General features: G+C 38.0%; 1 protein-coding gene across 5 annotated transcripts; it reads left to right on the top strand.

The window, feature by feature from the left end:
* The first annotated feature begins 5190 nt into the window (after positions 1 to 5190).
* On the top strand, positions 5191 to 16049 carry dab2 (DAB adaptor protein 2). Of its 5 annotated transcripts, XM_030150579.1 has the most exons (16): positions 5198 to 5412; positions 6868 to 6919; positions 8055 to 8332; positions 8423 to 8562; positions 11268 to 11366; positions 11501 to 11632; positions 11760 to 11852; positions 12094 to 12120; positions 12210 to 12257; positions 12358 to 12420; positions 13119 to 13745; positions 14267 to 14396; positions 14495 to 15157; positions 15253 to 15452; positions 15556 to 15643; positions 15731 to 16049. In XM_030150579.1, the coding sequence occupies exons 3-15, from the start codon at positions 8188 to 8190 to the stop codon at positions 15625 to 15627; spliced, it is 2439 nt and encodes an 812-aa protein (XP_030006439.1). In that variant the 5' UTR covers positions 5198 to 5412; positions 6868 to 6919; positions 8055 to 8187; the 3' UTR covers positions 15628 to 15643; positions 15731 to 16049. The 5 variants fall into 5 exon arrangements, with proteins under 5 accessions (XP_030006441.1, XP_030006440.1, XP_030006439.1 ...); XM_030150581.1 differs by lacking the exon at positions 6868 to 6919 and having other exon boundaries at positions 5191 to 5412; positions 14495 to 15055; XM_030150580.1 differs by lacking the exon at positions 6868 to 6919 and having other exon boundaries at positions 5196 to 5412; positions 14495 to 15058.
* Positions 16050 to 16372: the final 323 nt, after the last annotated feature.

Here is a 16372-nt window from a genome sequence, read left to right as displayed (position 1 = left end):
TCCTAATGGCTCTGTTTATTAGAGCTGAGACTTTCATTTTGGTGATTCCAGGATTATGCAACATGTCAGGCAGGTTTACAGCAAAGCAAATATTTACAGAGGTAGTTTTGAACGTTGAAACCTATTACATCAATGGTAAATTTAGGTCATTACATGGGAGTGGAAAACTGTAAAAACTTGTATTTTACAATTACCATGAACACACTGGTGAAGTATTCAGGCGTTAAAAAAGTTGTTTTTTTTTTTAGTTCTTAGTTGTTAAAGCTTCTGATGTGCAGGTTTGTGGTGTGTGCTGAAGTTTGCATTTTTTTTCCACAAGGTGGCGACATCAATCAGGGAGTATGTAGTATTTTGCATTCCCAGGTCTGTTTATGTACAGTAAAGTATCTGCAGTTAAAGAAAACACTGATGTAGACCGTTTAAAAAGGATAAATAGCACTTGTACTTTAAAAACATTTCGTTTTCAGTGCTTCACATACTCACGTCTTTATTAAAACTAGTCTTGCACGATGCAGAGGAAGCTTTAAACCGTTGTACCTAATGATCTGTCATGTGATCTGACAAGCTTTTGCTGAGTCTGCAGAACTTTGTTCTTCAAAAGGAGGGAGTGCAGTGTGTCTAAATCACAAAAAAAGGAAAACAGAACACTCTTCAGTGTAGAGACACAATACAGACGTGAACTCAAAGGTAGACATAAAACGTATTTATATTCTCAGATTATTTGTTAGATGGTTCATTGACCATTCAGTCTCAGCAGACAGGGTTTAATTCATAAACACATATATAAAGACACAAATACCTATGTTTTTCCAGGGTTAAATTTGAGACTATTGAACATGCTGGCCTGTATTTTCTGCTGACTTAAGTAAACACAGTCAGACTATTCCAAAGTCAAAGTGAGGGCTGCCCTGTCCCGTCCTGGTTCTTACCCCAACACTGATAATCTCCTGTAAGCAGAGTTGGGGTAGTCTAGGGGCTATGTGGTCATGGCCCACTGAAGAGGCCCAAATATGTGCTGAAGTCACCACTTTTATGAGGTCCGGCAGTTTCCCCACAGCTTTCTCAGGAAACCAGAGGGTAGGTAAGGTGCTTGGCCAATGTTTCTCTTGACTAAAAAGACTTCCTGTTTTTTGGAGGGGGGGGGGGGGGGTGGTGGTGGTTAAAACTGGGACACCCTATTGCTCAGTTTTACTGTAATTTACACATCAACGTCCCGTAAAATATTAAATCCAACAGTATTTGGTGATGTTATTTCCTGCTTTTCCAGTTTCCCCACTGGCTTATGTTTTTAGAGATGGGTGATGACACTTGAGAGTTAAAAGACAGAGTGAGACAGGGAGGATAAAAATCAGAGACTAGCTCAATTATGGAGTTGAGATAAGTGGCTATCTTAGGTTCTGGCTGCGGTGGCTGCTGGTTTCAGGATTCACGCCCTAAAACCTTGATGTGTGGATTGTGGCCTTCCTGTCACAAACTGAGGAAAAGACACTTCCCAGTGGATCGCTTCTGTCAGCATTCTATCATAAAAATAAATCCTCTAATATGCTCTATGCCATGCTGACTTATGCCATCTGTTTCTGGAAAGGGGTGCCCCACAACTTTTATTGTTCTTACCAGAATCCATATTGCTCACTTTAGCCTATATTAGTATGTGTGAGTGTTTTGCACCCTATGGTCGTCCTGTATGATGCAAGTGTTCAGTTGTATTGAGTATGACAGACAGTCTGCCAGAAAATGAATCACATTTAGTGGAAAGGAGAACCATATATTTAACCGTATGTCATCAGATGTAGGACATGAACATTGGAGGTGAGTGGACAGTCTTCATTTTACCTTTATGTCCTTATTTTTGCATTGAGACTTAAAAATGGAGTTAAAAATATAAATAAAATATATGTTCATATATAAATATATTTGAAGAAATTAAACAATATGAATGCATTCGTTGTGTGTACGCAGAAACACATACTTCTCTGAAATTGAGAAACTGATATTAAATGTTTAAAAAGTGCCCCTGTTTAATATACGATCTGTACATGACAGTGGTTTGTGATTGAAGGACAAAACACACTCTCAGATAGTCAAGAATCTGGCTTTTGAGGGGCTCATCACCTAAAAACCAGCTTCTGTCAGCAGAACACAAGATACAAAGCCAGGAAGTACGTCCTTCCTCTGTCCTTTTCTCTTTTATTACTCAGCTTCAGTATACAGTAAGCTACATGTCCTTATATATATATATATATATATATATATATATATGTTTTTTTTTTGTTTTTTTTTTTTTGTTTTTTTTTTTTGCCGGTAAATCATCATTTTGTAGTTCATGATAAGTTAAAACTGAAGACCCTGGATGGTCTATACAGCTGTTTGTCCCAGACTTACAACCTCAAGGATTTGCTTTTAGCAGAAACACTAAAAAGGCAAAACAGACATCTGTTTATGCTAAAAGCTGTTGGCTATGTAACTAATACTAATAAAACTCATATTATCTCAAGTCAGTGGTGCTGCAAGCCTTTGGGTCAAGGTTTTTATTTATTTATTTATTTACAACAAACATGCCATTATCTTGTGATTAAATGTTCCTCAATCATTTAACAGTCACATATATAAAAGAAGTGTTCATCATAATCCACCAGTGTTTACTGCGACAGATTTGCAGAAGTGAAACCAACCAGTGAAGAGGAAAAATGAACCACACTGACATCATTACTCATGTTGATGCAGAGCTCAGGGTTGACGCTTTTACCCGAGATTGATATGACTAAACTTTGGCTTCCTTTCTCAATAATCTGATTTTATTCTTTCAGAGACAAATGCATTTTTTTCCTTTTAATTACTATCCGTGTTCTTGCTTGTACTCACTACCCAGTTCTTCATTTAATTATCCCAAACAAATGTAAAGCCTGCTAAAGCTTCCTATAAACATGAAGCAAAGTATTTCCTGTGTGTCTGAGGATTTTCCTCCTGGGAAGATCACCACTGGCACTCAATGCTTAGAACAGAGAAAACGGTCATTATATGGCTACATCACTGTATGGTATCAAATGACAGTGAAAATGTACATTTATACTGAGTAAGCTGAAGACTGCAATGGCTCTCTGTAATTGCAATAATACTTGGGCACAGAGGAAATATACTGCCTGGACTTCAGAAAATTGTGCTGCGTTTGCAAGAGTGCAACCTCCATCTGTTGTGGGCTCTTCTTCTATTCTTCTGTCACACTGCTTTCACTTTATGGAGCTTAAATTGTAGGTATGAGCTGCACTTTAAAGGCTATCATACAGTTCTGGAAGAGAATAGGTAGGATTTCTTTTCTTTTTTTTTTGTCCCCTATAAGGCTTGTTTTACCACTAATGTTGTGCAAGAAGGAATTCTTGCTTCATCTCATCTGCTGCAGCCTATCGTGACACTTGTTCCAGCTATTGTTGCCCAATGCAAATAAAAGAAATCAAATCCTCATATTTACATTTATTCAGATATTCTGCGTTTAACAATAACATGCATACTCAGAGATTATTGTAAGGCATAGGGTCAGGGGCTGACTTTGAAAATAAGGTTGCAAGGCTGTCTCTGATAGAAAACACAGATTTAATAAACTTTAATATATTGGGGGAAAAAATAAATAAAATAAAAAGTTGTGGATGTTTAACAATGACATACATACTCAGATATTACTGTAAAACATAGGGTGAGGGTCCAACTTTGAAAATAAGGTTGAAAGGTTGTGTCTGACAGAAAACACAGAGTTCATAAACTTTAATATATTGTAAAAAACAAACAAACAAACAAAAAACTTGTGGGCATTTAACATGCATACTCAGATATTATTGTAAAACAGGATGATGGGCCAACTTTGAAAATAAGGTTGCAAGTTTGTCTCTGGTAGGAAACACAGATTTAATAAACTTTAATATATTGGGGGAAAATAAATAAATAAATAAATAAAAAGTTGTGGGCATTTAACAATGACATACATACTCAGACATTACTGTAAAACATAGGGTGAGGGGCCAACTTTGAAAACAGAGTTGCCAGTTTGCGTCTGGTAGAAAAACAGATTTAACAAACTTTAATATATCATAAAAAAAAAAAAAAAACACAAGCAAACAAACAAACAAACTAAAAACTTGTGGGCATTTAACATACATACTCAGATATTACTGTAAAGCATAGGGTGAGGGGCCAACTTTGAAAATAAGGTTGCAAGCTTGTGTCTGGTAGAAAAACAGATTTAATAAACTTTAATATATCGTAAAAAAAACAAAACAAAAAAAACCAAAAAACTTGTGGGCATTCAACTTATATACTCAGACATTACTGTAAAGCATAGGGTGAGGGGCCAACTTTGAAAATAAGGCTGCAAGCTTGTGTCTGGTAGAAAAACACATTTAATGAAAATTAATATATTGTAAAATAAAAACTAAAATAAAATAAAATAAAATAAAGTTGTGGGCGTTTAACAATGACATACATACTCAGATATTACTGTAAAACATAGGGTGAGGGGCCAAGTTTGAAAATAAAGTTGCCAGCTTGTGTCTGGCAGAAAAACAGATTTAATAAACTTTAATATATCATAAAAAACAAGCAAATAAACAAACAAACTAAAAACTTGTGGGCATTTAACATACATACTCAGATATTACTGTAAAGGATACGGTGAGGGGCCAACTTTGAAAATAAGGCTGCAAGCTTGTGTCTGGTAGAAAAACACATTTAATGAAAATTAATATCTTGTAAAATAAAAACTAAAATAAAATAAAATAAAATAAAATAAAGTTGTGGGCGTTTAACAATGACATACATGCTTAGACATTATTGTAAAACACAGGGGGAGGGGGCAAACTTTGAAAATAAGGATGCAGGCTTGTCTCTGGCAGAAATCACAGATTTAATTAATAGCTATTGTTAAAAAAACAAAAACAATCAAACTTTAGTGCCACTTAACAATAACATGCATACTCAGACATTACTGTAACACATGGGGGGACTTTAGAGATAAAGCTGCAGGCTTGTCTCTGACAGAAAACACAGATTTGATTAAATTTAATTGCCTAAAAAAAAAAAAAAAAAAAAAATCCTAATCCTCATCAGGTCTTTGGTCAGCCTATGATGCATACATTTCATGACCCACTTTCATGTAGTAAATGCAGAAGCCTTTTTCACGTGAAGAGCCCGCCCCTTCTGGTTGAATCCTCCAGTTTAAAGTCGGCTCTGTCCGTCACTGAAGGGTTAAACTGGGAGTTTGCAGTAGTCTCTCCTTTCTGTCCACGGCATTTAGGGGAAAACATCTGACTCCTGCTCGTTTTCCCGAAGCTGTGTGTGATTTTACTCCATTTCCGAGGCATCACGGGAGCGACCATCCCCGTTCGGACCGCGGGCTTCCACCATCTCCGTGCGCTTTTCTAACAGGTAGATTATTGCGTCGTGCTTCCATCTGTGCGTAAATGAGGCAGCGGCTTTACCAAACGACTCCAAGGAGCCGTTTGTAGAAAGGATACAGTGAGTTGGTTCATGGGGTAGCCTCAAACAACAACATCCATAACAAAAAAAAAAAAAAAAAGTTTGTCAGCTTTGGTCAGGTTGAAGAAATTGTCAAAATATTTGTGAATCTAAAAAAACCAGCTGCTGAATTGAAATGTTTTGCTCATTTTAGTGCCTCAGCTCCAGGATAATGGAATATATAATGGACTTTCCTGTCTCTGTGAGCAGTTTCTGTCTAGATCAGCCTGATTCATCTCCAATACTAACACATTTCATTGCTGTTCACTGTTAACTTCTTGTGTTGCACCTCCTTTTCACAGTCATGCCCTAGTTTTGTGCAGACCATTTTTATTTTGTATGAAAGTGTCTGCATGCCCTCTGTGTTCACAGTGGGCCTGTGGTATTTCACCATCTCATTCACTTGCAGACTGAGTCATTCCCTGATTTCCTCCAGATGTGCAGTAGTTTACGTTTCCTGACTGCCTAGGATTGTGACATTTCTGTCCTTGCACTGCAGTTATTTTGCTGACAAATATGAATTCAGACTTGTGTGCCTTAATGTTATTCTGTGTGGTGATAATAGTGGGTGTCCTATAAAGCTGTGGATTTACTTGCCATCTTTCATAATTTTGTTGGTTGTTAAAATGTAATCCTTTAACTTAAATCTGCTCTGAACAGCTGACATTTCACCATTTTTATTAGTCTTTCCAGGACTCTGACACCACTGTAGTTCCCACACAACTGTTTATATGTAGGATTATGTCTTGTTTGTTTCCACCTTTTGAAGAGTTTAAAAGAAATCAGATGGAAACCAAACATATGCCTGTAGTCTTAACTGCACCACTGCATGAAACTCAGCTTTTTATTGCTTTACAGCTGTACAGTAGTTGTAGTGATGTAGATACGGCTCTGGTGTTCATAGAGAAGCTGTTGGCACAAAGTTAGAATACACTCACTGACCCAAACGTCAGCATCTGTTATCTCATCCTGAACAGCTATCATTTCCTTTATGAATAAAACAAATTACACCCTTTACTGATTTAATGATAAACAATAACACCAGACCAGAATGGGTGATTAAATGTCCGTCTGGGCTTTACTTTAGACAAGAACACTCACAATTAGTACTATTACACAGCTGGATTCAGGTTTGTGTCCTTTACACACCTGTCTAGACCCTGATTCTAAATCATCATAATGGTAAGCATTGTTTTGGTGAATGAGCCTGAAGATAACTGATCTTTCTGAAGGCTCAAACTTCCGTTTGTAATTGCTTAGCTGGACATCACGAGATCCTCTGCTTCGCTAGCGTAAGATTAACTGCAGGTAATTGCTCAACCTTTGCCCACTTCCAACCTTTGCTCTATCCTCCGGTACTCACAGCCTCTTTACACAACCTATTCAGCCAGTGTAGCCTCTGGAGCTGGTCCTAAAGGTATGTCCAACTCATAGCTGGTGTTGTATAGCTCTGTGGAACAGGTCTCCTGTATGTGTTTGTATGTGTATACAGTGGCGGAAAAAATTATTAGACCATCAAAAGTCATCAGAAATAATGGATATGCAATCAAGTACTAACTCCTGTGTGCATCATGTGACTAAAACAGACAGAAAAGAAACACGGAATGCCTAAAAGCATTGTTTTGGGCAGTACAATGCCATAGCTATTGATGTAAGAACTTAAATGATTTTGGTTATTATCAAGAAAACCATGGGAAATGGCTAAATATCAGCTCTTAAATTAAACTCTTAAGAGCTATTTTTGTTGTTATCATTATATTTGTCCAAACAAATGTACCTTTAGTTGTACCAGGCATTAAAATGAACAAGAAATTGAAGAAAACAAGAGGTGGTCTACTAATTTTTTCCACAACTGCATGTATCATAATTATTGAATGATGTTTTATTTGTTACAACCTGTCACTGATGTGGTGCCATCTATTCTCTATTGTTGCATCATGTTCAGTTGTCTGCATTTTTATTTTTTACTGGTTCTTTCCTCTTCAGTGATGCTCTTTACATTGACAGAGATTGTGATGATGTACAACCTAGCTCAGGTCTCAGATTTAGCATAATTGGTGGTCACATGATATGACAGAGTTACATAATAGTTTCTTCTCGCTTGCATGGACAGATATGTTCCACATCGATTTATATAAAAAGTCTCCATAAAATGTAGATTTAATGGCAAGAGAATAATGCATTTGTTGAAAAGTTAGCATATTTAGGATAAGTCCTTCCTAAATGTTTTGAAGACCCTGTCATGTGTGAAACGGGGTTAAAGTGTGTGTTTCTGTGCTCTGTGAGGACACAGGATTTTATGAGTCATATGGATTCCTGTGCTTCTCTGAAGTGTGTTTCTGAGGTTGTAAATGTTTACTGTGGACTCTTAAAAGAAAATTATTGCTGATGTGCACAAAACCTTCCAAAATGTACTTACAATAGTCATCACAATGTGTTTTAATTGTTTCATTTTACAACCCGGTCTTGTTTTTTGATTCTCACATCAGAGTCAACCTTTTTTACGTTGTCTCTTTACACTGATCGTTCTACTTCTCCTTTTCCTGCTCCAGAAAAACAACAAGGAAAGCATGTGTGGGTGTTGAGAGTCATCTGCTCTGTTGACCTCGCTGACCCCAGAACACAGAGCTGCTGTCTTTTTGACCCCAGACTGTCCACTTGTCCAGTTGAGGCTCACTCCGCACCATGTCCGCAGAGGTGGAGAACAGCGCGCCCGTCCACGCTGATCCCAGTGTCGCCTCGCCGTCTGCAGCCTCGTCCTGCGACTCCCCTCCAAACTCACCTGCGACAACCCCATCCAAGGCCGCGTTCAAGAAAGAGAAAAAGAGATGTGAGCGCTGGAAGATGGGATGATGCGAACTGACCCTGTAAAGATGTTTTTGAGCTTAAATTTCGTTTTGTTTTCTTGAAATATTCATAGTTCCTGAAAAGACAGATGAGTACCTGCTGGCCAGGTTTAAAGGAGATGGTGTGAGGTACAAGGCCAAGCTAATCGGCATTGACGACGTCCCAGAGGCCAGAGGAGACAAGATGTGCCAGGACTCTATGATGAAACTGAAGGTAAGAATTAGAATGACTGAAATGCATTCAGGATCAGGATATATTTTAATGTCCCATACGTGAAATTGGTTTTGGACAACAGTGCTACACATTCACATTTGGACACATACAGATGCGAAAAAAATTATTAGACCACCCCTTGTTTGCTCCAATTTCTTGTTTATTTTATGCCTGGTATAACTACAGGTACATTTGTTTGGACAAATATAATGATAGCAACAAAAATAGCTCATAAGATTTTTTTTTTTTAATTTCAGAGCTGATATCTATCCATTTTCCATGCTTTCTTGATAATAACCAACATCACTTCAGTTCTTGCATTAATCTCTACGGCATTGTACTGCCAAAAACAGTGCTTTTAGACATTCTATGTTTTCTTTTCTGTCTGTTTTAGTCACATGATACACACAGGAGTTAGTACTTGATTGCATAAACATTGTTTTTGATGACTTTTGATCATCTAGTAATTTTTTCCGCGACTGTATTGTAACAAAACATACTCGGTCACAGGATTTTGGAGTCGGCATAATCATAATTTTGTATTACACTGCAAAAATCAAAATCTTACCAAATGTATTTTTCTCATTTCTAGTCAAAATATCTCATCACACTTAAAATAAGACATAATCACCTAAAGAGTAACTTTTCAGTGAGATATAAGAACTTATTTTTAGACAATACATCTTGAAAATCTTTTTTGCTTAATTCAATGTTTTGGTTTGTTTTTTTTTAACCTAACTCAAGCAAAAAAAAAAAAATCTGCCAATGAAACAAGTGAAAATAATCTTGGTAAGATTTCTTGACATAAGATTTTCAAGAGCTATTGTCTAAAAGTGACTTCTTATGTCTCACTGAAAACTTACTCTTTAGGTGATTATGTCTTATTTTAAGTGTGATGAGATATTTTGACTAGAAATGAGAAAAATACACTTGGTAAGATTTAGATTTTTGCAGTGTACATCTAATCTATATATTGCACCTTCCCCTCCTAGGTGAAAGTAAATAGAATAAATACAATTAATTAATGCAGCAAATTGATTAAAAATGATGGGAGTAGTTCCATTCCTTAAAAACACACCGTCATTTTCAGTGCCAAGGATTAAAAAAAAAAGATTATTAAAGGAATTGGACTTGTAAGCTGCAACAGGAAAAGCTTGTCAGTCACTTTGCTTCTCAAGAGTTGAATCTTCTGCAGCTTTCATCACTGTGGTGTTTGCTATGGCTGTGTCCTCAGTGCAGATAACAACAGTCTGCAGAAACTTTACAGTCCTTCACTCTAAGTGTAACCTCTTCCCCCGCTCTAACTCCAGCAATTACCTGATTCTGGAAAGTGCTATGTGTCAGAAAGAGGCTGAGAGGGGGGTGAGGATTAGCTGAGGACTGGCAATTCTAAAACAATTGCACAGAAATATAGGAGGATTCTTATTCTGGGTTTGAAATTGTTCTTCCTCTGTAATTGAAAAACACAAACACACACATTTTAAAGTTGTGCTGTATTTAGAAGATTTCCACCACTTCAGCTTTCTATCAGACAGCTCTTTCAGATGGGGAACTGAAGCCCTAAAGTGTCCTCTAACCAACTAGACTCAAATATTCAGCAGCTGTTGTATGATTTTGGTGTTTAAGATAGCATTTTGTGGCAAGACTGCCCGAAAACACACCTCTGATCAGAAAGGGCCTCTATTGATTTTATACATTTCCTTATGTAGATTGATTCCCAAAGAGCTGACAAGCTAGAGGGAAGACCATTTTATAACAGGAAGTGACACTTTACGTCATATAATTTATTTTACATTTCAAAGCAGGTTTTAATGCGCACTGCTGTATTTCATTTCATGCTTTGTATTTTGTCCAATACAGTCATTCTCACATGAAATATATATTCATCTGTAAGTTTTAATTACCTTGTGCACTATAATTATTCTGTAAATATTCAACCATCCTGTGCAATTTATTTTCTCAATTTTTATCCTTTTATCTTCATATTTGTATATAGAGCTAGCAGCACTGTCTTGGACTTTATCGTGTATATATTTTGCACCTTATATTTCATCTATAATGATCTGTTTACACTGAAAAAGGAGAAGCTCTCCAATCTTGTTGTACATTGAGTATAATGACTATAAAGGCTATTCTATTCTATTCTATTCTATTCTATTCTATTCTATTCTATTCTATTCTATTCTATTCTATTCACTGGAAAAAATCTAAATCTTACCACGTGTATTTTCCTCATTCCTTGTCAAAATATCTCATCACACTTAAAATAAGACATAATCACCAAAAGAGTAACTTTTCAGTGAGCTATAAGAACTTATTTTAAGACAATAGATCTTGAAAACCTTCTTTCAAGAAATCTTACCAAGAGAATTTTCACTTGTTCCATTGGCTGATTTTTTTTTTTCTTAATTCAATTCAATTTTGCTTAATTCAAGCAACAAAAAAAATCAGCCAATGGAACAAGTGAAAATTCTCTTGGTAAGATTACTTGAAATAAGATTTTCAAGATCTATAGTCTAAAAATAAGTTCTTATATCTCACTGAAAAGTTACTCTTTAGGTGATTATGTCTTATTTTAAATTTGATGAGATATTTTGACCAGTAATAAGAAAAATACACTTGTAAGATTTTGATTATTTTTCCAGTGTTCTATTCATTTTAAAATGCAAACTACATCAAACCACATCTGTTGTCTCTGTCCTCAGGGCATGGCAGTTGCCGCTCGGTCTCAAGGTAAACATAAACAGAGGATCTGGGTCAACATTTCCATGTCGGGCATTAAGATCATTGATGAAAAATCCGGGGTGAGTTTTTTTTTTTTTCAATTTTCCTCTTTATTATTGTTGAAAGACTACAAAACTGAAGCTCATCGGTACAACAGGTTATAGACATTTCACTGGTTAAAACTTTAAATTCTATTATTTGTCTTGTCATCCAGGTGATCGAGCATGAACATGTGGTGAATAAGATCTCCTTCATTGCAAGAGATGTGACGGATAACAGGGCATTTGGATATGTTTGTGGAGCAGAAGGACAGCATCAGTTCTTTGCCATAAAGACTGCACAACAGGTAGAGTTTCAGAGGGGGGACACACACTCACCCTCTACCACACACAAACATAATGTAAATACAGTAATCCGCAAAGACAACACCAGGACGTTTACAATAGTTTCTTTGTGTTTGCCTCCCCACACAGGCAGAGCCCCTGGTCATTGACCTGAAAGATCTCTTCCAGGTCATCTTTAACATGAGGAAGAAAGACTCACAGGCCTCGCAGAAAGAAACAAAAGTAAGAGAAAAATTGGCATGGGGTTGATATGTTTTTCTTTTCTCCGTTTAGGTTCTAGTGTGAGAACATTTTCATTAAGTGTGTCCATCTGGCACAGTCGACAGGGTACACTGTATGTACCTCCTGAACGTCAACACTGCCTCTCTGTGTTCCCTCAATGAATCACATCTTCAGACATTCCATTGAAATGATGTGAAATAACACATAAGTATAATCATTAACAGTCTGCATCTGTTCGCAGGGTGAAAATGGCAGTACGGTAGTTGAGGTAAGCGCTTATAAGAGCTCCTTTTCCTCAAATACTTTCTCAGACTCCTATAACCATGTTTTTCTTTTCTTTTTTTTCTCTCTTTTCAGAATGGAGGTGACGCCTTGCTAAGTATGGATGATGCAAAAACTGCCCAAGTAGGACTTACTACTTCTTTTGTTTTTTTAACTTAATGTTAAATTAAAAACCACGGTATTAGGATAAATACAGTATGTTTTTGTTTCTTTTGACATCCAGCCAGTGGAGCAGCTTGACCTTTTTGGAAACATTACGACCCCCCCAGACATCCAGGCTCCAAATGTAAGTGTGGTGCCATGGTGTAAAATGTTCCCTTTATGTGAGCCACATAGAGGAATTATACTCCCTGGGACGTAGTCAGCATTTATTTAGTTTTACTGTTAGCCTAATGTTACAATGTGCACTGTAGTTTTGTCACATGCAGAAATATTACCTCTTGGCAGTTGCTTTTGGCTTCAGATAATGTTAATAATTTTAAATTTTTTATTATAACTTTATTAAAATAACCTCAGCACTTGTCCTATCAATCAATGTATGTGAAGTCAATTCTATAAGGACCGCTGTTTCTTGTAAACTGTAGAATAATTATGGACTGGAGTCAAAAAAAAAAAGTCTTTAAAGAATTGACTTTGTGCTTCATGTTAATCTCTGTTTGTCATCAAACATTTAAAGCTGCTACAAGTAGAATAGGTAAGTTTTGTTGACTTTGGTGACATCTGGTGTATTGTATTGGTAGTGATTTACACCACTGTTTCTGGGTCAACATACCATCATTGGCGTTTCAATACAAGAAGCAAACATTAGCATATTAAGCACTCTTTTTTCTTTTTTTTGTTACATTCTACAACTAGCAGCTTTAAAAGTCATTTCATACCATGTGATTCATATTTCATTATGTTCACAAATGTTTCTTTTCCACTGCAGAACTGATTCATGAATCTGTCTTTTCTCTCCCCCACTGTCCTCCTCATGTTAACCAGGACGCTAATGATATTCTCTTGCTGGACTTTTCTGCTGAAGTTGACAGTAATCAGAACTTTATAAAGGGAAATTCCTTTGTTACTTCCTGTGCCCCTAACCAAAGGGCATCTCTCCAGACAGAGAATCCCTTTTCTACAACATTTGGCTATTTTCCAACTCCAGACAGTGACCCGTTTAGAGATGACCCCCTTTCCAAGTCACCCACTCAGTCCATCCATAATTCTTCACAGATGTCCTTTAACACTACCAATCACCTAAACAACGCTGCTGCTGACAACATTAATAATACAATTATTAACAGTGTTTTAAACGTAGACTCTGATCATCTCAGTCAGCAAATAAATGGTTTAACCAGTAAGACAATGATCCACGCTCTCAATAATGGCCACTGGCCGTTAGGAGGCAAGATACCTCAAAACAACACAATTACCATGATGGATGGAAATGATTCTGGACCGGCTCTCTCAACCAGAAACCCATTTTTTGGCACATCTTTGAAAACGTCCTCTGTCGCTAATGGCATATCTCATGACCCGCAACCCCCAGTGACTCATAGCAAGGATTCAGTTGTCCTAAACCCACCTCCGCAGAGCTCTAAGGCTGGACGAGGTCGAAGGAGCACAAAGGTGAAATTTCGTAGATAGATGAAGAATAGTGATGTTGCATGTGTTACGCCTAAAGTGGGTTTTTACACACATTTGTAGGATTGTAGTTGGTGGGCTAACATCTCCTTTACAGGGCGTTTGGGTTGTTCTCTGGTGTCTGATGTCTACATACCATAAGATGCACTGGGTTTAGATGAGGCTGGTTATTTACATTTGCAGGCTTGTTGTGTGTTTGGGTTTGTGCATGCACTGGTGAACACATGCTTCTCTAACTGGCTTCAATAAAGGACACCTGATTGTGCTGCTGAACCATTAACTATAACCTTTGTCATCTCTGCTCACAATCTATTCTCTAACATTCATGCCTCAGGGAATAAAGCACTGGTAAGTTGGGATGCATCCATGCATGTTCACAAGTATTTAGTTCTGACACACATAATAGTAGTATAATGCAGTAAATTATACGGTGTTGTTGATGCATGTTTTTTCTTTAAATTTTGGCTGCAAAATTAAACCATATTATTGTTTTATTTCTTGACTAGTCTACAGCAAGTGACCTATTTGGAGCAGACCTGTTTGCTGCTCCAGCTCAGTCTGAAGGGTCATCTGTTCCAGGTGACCTTTTCAACAGTACACCTGCTAACTCCACTCCATCCTCCATAGCTGCTCTGGGTAAATACAAAAGAGATGAACTTTGTAACATATGCAAACACAGATTTGATCAGTAGGTTGTTCATTTCTTCCCTGTCATGTCCCATTTTTATATCCAGGAAATCTACAGTTAGGCCCTCCAGCTCCAGCTCCCTGCACCACCAGTGTCCATGCTACAGGCATGTGGGGAGCACCCACTGTTGCCCCATCCATGTTCACCATGCCAGGAATGATGCCTCCAGGTCCAAGGCCTGCCTACCCTCAGCCATCTGCCTTTGGTGGTCTACCCATACCACCCACAGCATGGGGCCAGCAAATCCCAGTTCCGTTTAACCCTCCTCTTTCCCCACCCCACCTAGACTGGGGTCAGCCTCCACCAGGTGGTGCGCCTGGTGCTCCAGGTTGGGGTCAGCCCTCCACTAATCCTTTCCACGCTGGCCCTTTCGCTGCAATGGGGGACCAGCAAGGTCCATCACGCCCTGCTCCTAGACCTCCTGCTAAGGAGGCTCCTCCAAAGGTGCAAAACAGTGCCTTCACAGCTTTGGACCCCCTTGGAGATAAAGAGAAGAAGACTGGAAAGGATATGTTCAAGGACTTCCAGCTGGCCAAGCCCCCCGCCATCCCAGCGAGGAAAGGGGAACAAGTTTCCAACTCTGCTCCTGCACCCAGCAGCAACGAAGGGGGTGCGTTTGATCAGTACTTTTCCAGTAAAGTGGGGGTGGCTCAGGATGCTGCAGATCATGATGACTTTGATATCAGTCAGATTTCATCAACTGCTAATGGTAAACCAGCCGTTTAATAGAAAAGTTTGTGGGATAATGTGTATGTGTTTAATTGTTGCCACTGATAATGACCGTTGTCTCACATACCTGTTTAGATGCTCCCAAACCAACACCTGTTCCGGCTGCAGCCCCAGCTCCAAGCCTTAACCCAGGCCTTCTGGAAGCTGCCTTCTCTCCAGCTCCCACAGCAAACAATTCAGCACCAGCCCAGGGGCAAGGCGTCAGTCAGGACATGTTTGATGAAGCATTTGGAGCTCCAAATTCAAGTCCATTTGGACCACCGCCTGTTGCTGTGGTACAGAAAGTCACACATAAACTCATCATTCAGAGCATACAAAGCAGGTCACAGTAACAATGTGTAATTCTGTGGTTGTTTTTTCCTCCTCGTCTTTCAACAGAGCGCTCCAGTTGGTCAGAGCTCTGGTTCAACAGCTGCCTTTGGGGATCCTTTTGGAAACCCTTTTGCTTGACCATAAACTTGTACAAGTAAGTGTTCTATTCATGTATGCATTCCTAACTGGTATAACACTAAGGAATGAACATTAATTTCACACCTTTTCCTCTTGTTCACAGTTGACATTGAGTAAATGAAGATATTCACATGGAACACCATCTTTAGGACAAGTTGCTGCAAAGTGCTCAAGTTGCTGCAAAGTGCTCAAGACAATCCCAATAATGAACTCTTTTTCATAATTGTCCTACACTTTTCTACTTCCACTCCTGATGTCTTTGTTTTTGCATCTAATCAGTAGTTTCGTATTGCTGAAGACCACTGATCTAGAAGATGAAGTCATGATCTGCTGAAGGAAAGAACATGTGTGATAGAAGGAATGTCCAAGGAAGTTAACTGCTGATGCTGTCTGTACTAAAGAAATAAAATAATTAAATCACATCTCTGGCACGTGTTGTTCACATTATATTTAGATCTGTTCTCTGTTTGTAAATGCAGTCCACCTTGGGTTTTGACAGTACAGCAGGTTTACAATTCATGAGGTAAAAGTTAGACCAGTCATAAGTTGTTTGAAGGAATATACACCTATATTAAAATTAGTGCATAAATAGTGTATTTAGAATTAGGTATAATAAATATCCTTGTTGTGACCCATTGTGCTAATAGTGAAAACACATAACCTAGAAAACATAAAATGAAATTAAGCAGTAATTTTGAATTACAATACTCTGCTGAAGTCTTGGACCACCCATAATTGTGTGGTT

This window comes from Sphaeramia orbicularis, chromosome 12 (assembly GCF_902148855.1).
Source record: "Sphaeramia orbicularis chromosome 12, fSphaOr1.1, whole genome shotgun sequence".
In the NCBI taxonomy this organism is placed as follows: domain Eukaryota; kingdom Metazoa; phylum Chordata; class Actinopteri; order Kurtiformes; family Apogonidae; genus Sphaeramia; species Sphaeramia orbicularis.
This window is presented reverse-complemented; position numbering and strand designations above follow the sequence as displayed.

What these genes read in the sequence shown, in the direction of transcription:
- dab2 (XM_030150579.1), top strand. Translation starts at nt 8,188, where the DNA reads ATGTCCGCAGAGGTGGAGAACAGCGCGCCCGTCCACGCTGATCCCAGT. An exon ending in CCATAAAGACTGCACAACAG is followed by an intron (nt 11,633 to 11,759) that starts GTAGAGTTTCAG and finishes CTCCCCACACAG; the next exon opens with GCAGAGCCCCTGGTCATTGA. An exon ending in GACCACCGCCTGTTGCTGTG is followed by an intron (nt 15,453 to 15,555) that starts GTACAGAAAGTC and finishes GTCTTTCAACAG; the next exon opens with AGCGCTCCAGTTGGTCAGAG.